This window comes from Nanorana parkeri, unplaced genomic scaffold (assembly GCF_000935625.1).
Source record: "Nanorana parkeri isolate BGI_ZX_2015 unplaced genomic scaffold, ASM93562v1 scaffold1151, whole genome shotgun sequence".
Taxonomy (NCBI): domain Eukaryota; kingdom Metazoa; phylum Chordata; class Amphibia; order Anura; family Dicroglossidae; genus Nanorana; species Nanorana parkeri.
Window position 1 is genome coordinate 42,120 of NW_017307419.1, and position 7,620 is coordinate 49,739.

At 39.1% G+C, this 7,620-nt stretch overlaps 1 protein-coding gene across 1 annotated transcript in view; it reads left to right on the plus strand.

The window, feature by feature from the left end:
* LOC108796680 (proteasome subunit beta type-7-like) overlaps window positions 1–7,383 on the plus strand; it is a 28,771-nt gene extending 21,388 nt beyond the window's left edge. Inside the window, exons 3-4 of the mRNA XM_018568177.1 lie at window positions 6,934–7,085; window positions 7,201–7,383. Of these exons, the coding sequence (XP_018423679.1) occupies window positions 6,934–7,085; window positions 7,201–7,312 (264 nt within the window). The 3' untranslated portion in view covers window positions 7,313–7,383. The remainder of the gene's footprint in view (window positions 1–6,933; window positions 7,086–7,200) is intronic.
* Window positions 7,384–7,620: the final 237 nt, after the last annotated feature.

Here is a 7,620-nt window from a genome sequence, read left to right on the forward strand (position 1 = left end):
AAAACTGGACAACGGAGCAATGGAAGAAGGTGGCCTGGTCAGATAAATCACATTTTCTTTTACTTTAAGAGGATGGCCAGGTGTGTGTGTGTGTTTCTTACCTGGGGAAGAGATTGTACCAGGAAGCACTGTGGGAAAAAGGCAAGCTGCTGAAGACAGTATGATCCATTGGGCAATGTTCTGTTGGAAAACCTTGGGTCCTGCCATTCATGTGGATGTTACTTTGACATGTACCACCTACCTAAACATTATTGCTGACCAGGTACACACCTACATGGAAACAGTATTCCCTGATGGCAGTGGTCTCTTTCACTAGGATAATGCGCCCTGCCACATTGCAAAAAGTGTTCAAGAATGGTTTGAAGAACACAAGAACAAGCTTGAGGTGTTAATTTATTCTCCAAGTTCTCCACATCTCAATCTAATATATCTGTGAGATGTGCTGGAAAAACAAGTCTGATCCATGGAGCCTTGCAACCTACTGGACTTAAAGGATTTGCTACTGATGGTTTGGTGCCAGCTGGCCATACATTGCTTCAAATTCTAGCAGTGTGTGGCCACCTCATTTGTATTATAAACATTTCAGAATGCCCCAGGAACCCTAAGAGCTTGTTCTCACCATGTCCAGACCAGAACAGTGTGTTCCTGGACCAAAAAAAGCATCCTCATGTATCCCTGTGGTATTTCTGTGCTCTGTTCACACCAGAGGAAGCGCCAAGCGGAGGAGGAGGAGAGAAGCCGCAGCTGTCAGGACGGCTGAGCGGGTAGGAGAGCGGAGTCGCTGTCATCCTAATAAGTTTCAGGATGACAGCGGCTGTGTGCATGGCCGAGTGGAGGATTGGTAAATATCTGTGATATTTACCTGTCCTCTGTGCAGAACAAACACGAGTGATCGGCTGATCACTCCAATGTTTGTAAATAACCGGGAACACACACTACTATGTGTCCCCAATTATGAATAAACAAGTGGTTTATATCACTTCCTGTTCATTCATAAATTTCTGAATGGGGAGTAGCACTCACTATAGAGGCTTTTACCCATTGAGAAACTGGTAATAGTAAATATTTTACTATCATCAGTTTCTGAATGAATGAGAAGCCTTTCTATTCATTTAGAACAGAGACTGCAGAAAAAGAGATTGATGACTCTGTGTCCTCAATTTCTTTTTCTATTTTAAAGGTTAAATGTCAGGGGTTAAAAAAATAATAAAAAACACACACGTACACACATACACACATATTGTTAAACATGTGCGAAGACTAAAAATTCATTTCAGATGAAATGAACAAAAAAACTAAAAACTTTTTAATTCGTTTCATCAACAACCAACATGGCCGCCACGTATTCTCTAATTATTTGCGCGAATACATTTTTTGCATATTCGGGCATTTAGTAATTCATTCATTTATCATGTAGTTTAGGTTGTGCTGTTTTTTATTTTTACTTTTCTAGATGCACTTATTTGAAAAAAGGGACTTTATGAAATCCTGAAACTTTATTTTTATAAACTCTTTTTTAGTTTGACATTTATTGTTTACCACTTGTTTGTCTACTGTTGTTTTATTTAATAAGAATACTTATATTGTGCCTACAAGTTTAATACCTTTTGAATAAAAGTTTTATTTTATCATGCTTTTTAATATGTTTGTTTGGGGCTTAACAAAAAGGGAGTCTTTAAATGGTGCAGATATTGGATAAATGGGTGTGGCCACTGAGGGGGTGTGGTCACTGAGGGGCACTGTAAAGCTTTCTCGCACAGGGCGCCTAAAGGCCTAAGGCCCGCCCTGGCGCTTGTCATGACGTACAAAATAAGTTTACGATTCAAGCAAGGGGTGTACATATCTATGCACACACCTCTAGGTGACTGTTTTCCCTTCCTGCTGCCTGTTTACCTCTATTAATTGTTCCCAGTTGATATGTTGCATTTCCTTACATAACTTTGCTGCTAAATACTTTAGGAAATGTTTTATGGCTTCCTTCTATTGGATTAAATATTGTAAATTGCAATTTTACTTTAATTTAAAGTTCTGATGTTTCTTCTTTAGAAGTAAATAGGTAAATAGGTGCAGCCTGTGCAGACATAATGTGCCCTCTTGAAGGTTTAGTCCTCTCAATTCACCCACTGTTTCATCTGAGTTACCAGTGAAAGTGTTTTATATTGTTTTTTAAGTGTTTCCTTTCCTCTATTGTGGTGAAAACCAAGGGCAAGATTTTAATATGCCAATACATGTTAAATCACCATAATCCCATTACTAGCTATCCCCTCTGATATGCTACAACATACTTGGTGATCATTCTAGAGGCATGTCATGGTTGCATTTCTTTTTTTCCCAGCATTAGTCATGTCAGTAAATATGTTGTAAAAAATTCAATTTTTTTTTTAAAATGTGGACTGCAGAAGACTAATAAAACTTGGGGCGTGGGGGGTTTGGTGTTGGAAGAAAATATGCTACCCCAATTATTTTTAATCAATTAACATGTTTTGGCTACAGTGAAGGTTTTTGTTTTTTTTAATCAAGCACACCGTGAGAACAACTAAAAGGGTAATTCCACTTTCCTAGGTGAATTTGGGAAAATGGAATTACCACCTCCAATCTGGCCCCCTTTCAATTGGCGCTAATAAATGAGTCCACCATTTTCAAGCGAAATTTAAAATCCAGAGCACAGGGCTATGCTACACGGCAGTACGGGGTACATATAGTGTAACAAATAGGTCCTGTTTTCCTTTAATGAGTATATATCTTTTTCATTCCTGATTTTCCTAACTGCGTTAGCAGTTTTCATGTTTAAAGCTACCCATAAGTCTTTAGAGTACAGCTGTCATGTCTGCAAGTCCATGGGTGTGCTTACCACAGAATAAAATCCTTATGAACCGGATATCTTTTAGATTGTAAGCCCTCACGGGCAGGGCCCTCCTTACCATCTTGTCTTAAATTGTATTGTGACTGTAATGTCTTCCTTATATTGTAAAGCGCTGTGCAAACTATTGGCGCTATATAAATCCTGTATAATAATAATAATATCTTGCCTCAATAGATGTTAAGCAGGGAGACTAAGGCGCTGATTTTATATAGCCTTCGCCATGCTTATAGCTATGCAGACAACTTTACATCACAATACTGCCACTAGATGGTGGAGCATAAGAAATTCTCGTAATGCTGTCTGTAGCGTTCGCTCAGCTATACGCTGTGCTATAGTAAAATACTAATATCCCTCTTGTGGCTAATTTATTCTTTTATTTCAATTTTTAAAAAGCAAAAAAAAATGATTAATGCATGTAAAAACATTAAAATCACACCAAAACAATATAGATGAAATTTACCTCCAAACAATCGCTTAAAATATAAAGTATGGGTAACTGAAGATATAGTATACTTTCCCTTTCAGATAATATTTTAGTTCACAATCAGACTATCGCAGATATTATAAGCTCTTGTTAGCTGTTGAAACTCGTTAAATGTATAGCTTTGTAAGGATTGTCTCTAAGCTGAGCTGTTATTTCGGTCTATGGGCCCTTTAAATTGAATGCTGTTGTAAAACTGTTGCAGGGCTGTCTGGCAAAGAGTTTTTAGTATTTACTGGCATGTGCAAATTTCCCTAACCTGCCAGTGGTGGAAGCCACATATCCACGGCAGACCTCCTTCAATAGCTAAATCGTAAAAGGCCCATCACGATAATCCATCAGCACCTGATCCTGTACGAAACCTCCACTCTCCCAACAGCCGACTTAAAGCTAAGATTTAATACAGCCCCATGTCTGCCATCAGGCAGGCCTCGACAGTTTAAAGCTCATTCTCTAAATCTCTGCAGACTTTATGGCCAGCTGAGGGCTCATATAAAGTTTAATAGCATTACGGCACATAAATCATCTTTTAAAGATGCCACTAGCACCTCCGATATTAAATGAAGACAATTGTGTGCGTTATAAATAATTTATCAAACAGCATTTCGGATTGCCTATCTAGTCTGACTTGTTTATTTTTGTCCTTACGAGAGTATTCCTCTGGCACTTCTTGAGAGGACCATTACCGGTCAGTTTAATGAACTCTGGGGCCGTTTAGGCCACCACGAGCTACATGCTGCAGCTGCGGTGACCGATCTGGATCTCTCTCTCCTGCCTTCTCCAAGTGCTGGCCATTTGTCATCTGCTGGTAAATAGCTGTGCACATTGGAGCCCAGGGACACATTGTGTGATACAGTGATGGAAGCAAACAGATAGCTCTATAAAGAGCTGCTTGTCACCGCTGACTCGTCTTACCGTACATCACTCTTATTGTAATCTCATTTAAGAAGCAGCACAGCAGACCCTGGGGTAACATATTCCCAGGTACTTTGGACTTCACAGCTATAAACTACTCACAGGCCCAGTTATTTGCTCCAAAACTTTTTTGTTTTTAATTACCAGAATGCTGCTCGTCTATGAAAGGCAGGAAATAGCTGTATGTGCGCAGATTTTGCTTGTATACATATTTACCTGCATGTGTATACCATTAAGGGCTATCTTTCTATGCTTCATCCAAATGATTATATAACTTGTTCATTAAATTAAGCTGTGTAAGGTTTAATTTATAAATACTCAATGTTTTATTTGGGACACAACTGCTTAAACCGAACCCAACAAATTATACATTAATCTTATGCCTATGTCTATATTAGATATGTGATTGTCAAAGTGGTTATAATACATTCCCCACAAAACAAGCCTCATACAGTAATATACTGTATGCACATAATTTTGGGCAGGACTGGGAGTGTCTTCCTTAGCTTGCTATTGCAGTGGCAGGGTACATCCTTGTGTTGTGGTCCAGGCATTTAGATAATGTGTCATTATATGATAACTACTATATCTCAGACATAGTCCAACCAAAAACCATAAAATGCTGAACTAAGCTCCTACAATTTATTTAGGGTGGGGGAGGGGGCATCTATATTTTGCTGTGCAGAAGTTCACAAATAAGGGTCCAGTTTTCACAGAGCTCCTTTAGAATAAAACTGTGTCCTCTGTTTCCCATATTGTTTGAACAATTCTGGGCCTTGCTACAGTATATATTTAACGGACCTGGATAAATGCAGCACAGTTGGCGGTTCCTTTGCTCACTCTGTATGTGAACACACAATACAGATTCTAAACCAAGGTTCCCCAAAATGGCCAGTATTGATCCCCAAGGGTCAGTATGAGTATTGAAGGGGTTAATAAAATGACTGGGTGTCAGTTAATGTCTGTGGTCCTAAGGTGGTTGATAAATCATGGAATAACTCAGGGTACCTGGTTCAAACCCTGGCCAGGTCACTATCTCCAAGGAGTTTGCATGTTCTCTCTGTGCTTGTGTGGGTTTCCTGCAGGTAATCCGGTTTCCTCCCACAGTCCAAAGACATGCTGGAAGGTTAATTGGCTCCTCCCAAAATTGTTCCTGTACGTACACATGTGAGAGAGGGACCTTCGATTGTAAGCTCCTTGAGGGCAGGAACTGATGTGAATGCGCTCTATGTAAAGTGCTGCGTAAATTGTTGGCACTATATAAATACCTGAAATAAATAAATAAAATATCTGTTAGGGTCAATTATTCTTTTGAGGTTTCTGTAGAGCTACATGCCAGTCCCTTGTCCTAAAGGGTAAGGTGACCAATGGTGAGACATTGTTAACCAGGGTTGGATGGTCAACCGTTAGTGAAAGTGCCTTTAAGGTTTTCTTGTAGCACCTGTGGGGTGTCATTGCCCTTGATTACCAGCTTGCTTTGCATTGTGTCTGTGACCTTCCACCTTTCCCCTTCAGAAAGGATATACAAATGTGTTCATTTCCCGTTCTGAGTATAATCTCCCACCTTATTGTCAGAGAGCCAGTGAGTACACCCATAGACATAGGAGTGGTGCCAAAGAACGGATTACTGTGCATTTACTAAAAATTGTGCATTGTAACAAATAAAATGGCAGCGGCTGATACCAAGAGGAAATGTTGATAGTATTCACAAGATTATTATTCATGGTGCTAGAATATAAAGTTGTCGCTCTTATATTTCACATGTTTTGGGGTCGGTGAACAATTTTTAAGCTTCATGAAGGGGTTTGTGAGCTGAAGAGTTTGAGAACCCCTGTTCTAAACAGACTAATCAGAGCACTGAGAACAGTGCCTTCTGCATGCCATGTAATAAATGTAAACCTGTGTCTCTGTTTGTACTGTGCGTTAACTAAAAGAATGAATTGTGTCAATGGATGTTGAGCTGTACAGGACGAATTTAACAGCTGAAGAGTGAAAATATTTACCTTGTTTAGAGCAAAACATGCTGTGACAGTCATGGTGGGCTCCAGGTGAAGTCCTAGTATCTTTTTGACAATGTCTTTTCACATGTACAACACTTACAATGAAAGAATAAGCTGGTTTGTTATCAATAACTTTTGGAGATTTTTAGCTTCACAAATAAAAGTTCTAGACCCACAATTGCATTCAGACTTATCTGATTGGTGGAAGGTGACACATATTGGATATTCTTATTGTCTGATTTCATTATTTGTGATTCTATGCAGGGTATGCATGCGTTGCAACAGTTTCAAAATATGCACCTTACAGTGTCAGTTCCACAGTTCCCATTCAAAATTGATGTGTCTGAGATGGATGTAGATCTACTTTTATTGGGTGTGATTTAAAGGGTTGTATGGGACATCAAGATGTACTTTTTCAGTCTTGTTGGTTCAGAAATGTGTTCAAAATGCTTAGTGTGACAGTGTGTCACTGGAACCGGAAATTCCGAGAAATAGGCCCTAGAGACAAGACAACAGTAAACATGACAGAGCAGTGTTCCCCTATCCAAAACTAAACTCCTATTCCTACATATACACAAACAGACAGCACTTGCATCTGCCTCATGGACAGTTATAAAGATTTTTCTCTGGGTTTATTATATACACTGTGAATAATGGTGATTTTCTATCTGCAGGAAGAAGAGGCCAAACAATTGGTACGGGATGCCATTGCTTCGGGGATCTTCAATGACTTGGGCTCCGGTAGCAACATAGACTTGTGTGTGATTACAAAGAATAAGGTGGATTACATACGCCCTCATGATATGGCAAACAAGAAAGGTGTGAGGTAGGTTTACCCAGCTTTGAAGCCACACTTTTCTAGACTGAATTGAGTATCATTCATATCTTGCAATGTACAGTATGAAAGTGTACAATAAGTGTGTATTGTTTCTGTTTTATAGATCTGGACATTACAAGTACAAGAAAGGCACCACTGGTGTTCTGTCGGAGAAGATTACCCACTTCAACCTCGATGTAGTGGAAGAGAGTATCCAAACTATGGATACTTCCTAAGGTTATAGTCCAATCCCCGTTTGTACTGAGTCATAATATGTCAAATCTCTGTTCTTTGTGAGAGATTCAATAAAAAAGAAAAGAAAAATCATGACTGTTCTTTTTATTTGAAATAACACCAACATACACCCGTACCTTAAGACTAAACTTCAGGCAGATTTGCAAACTAAAGGCACACTGGCAAAATTTGGCTGAATGTCTTACCATACACACACGGGTTATGACTGGATCATCTGGGTAAAAATCATGACATTTACAACTAATATAGAGGATTATCTTTTAGATGCAAGTCAGATATAAAAGAAACT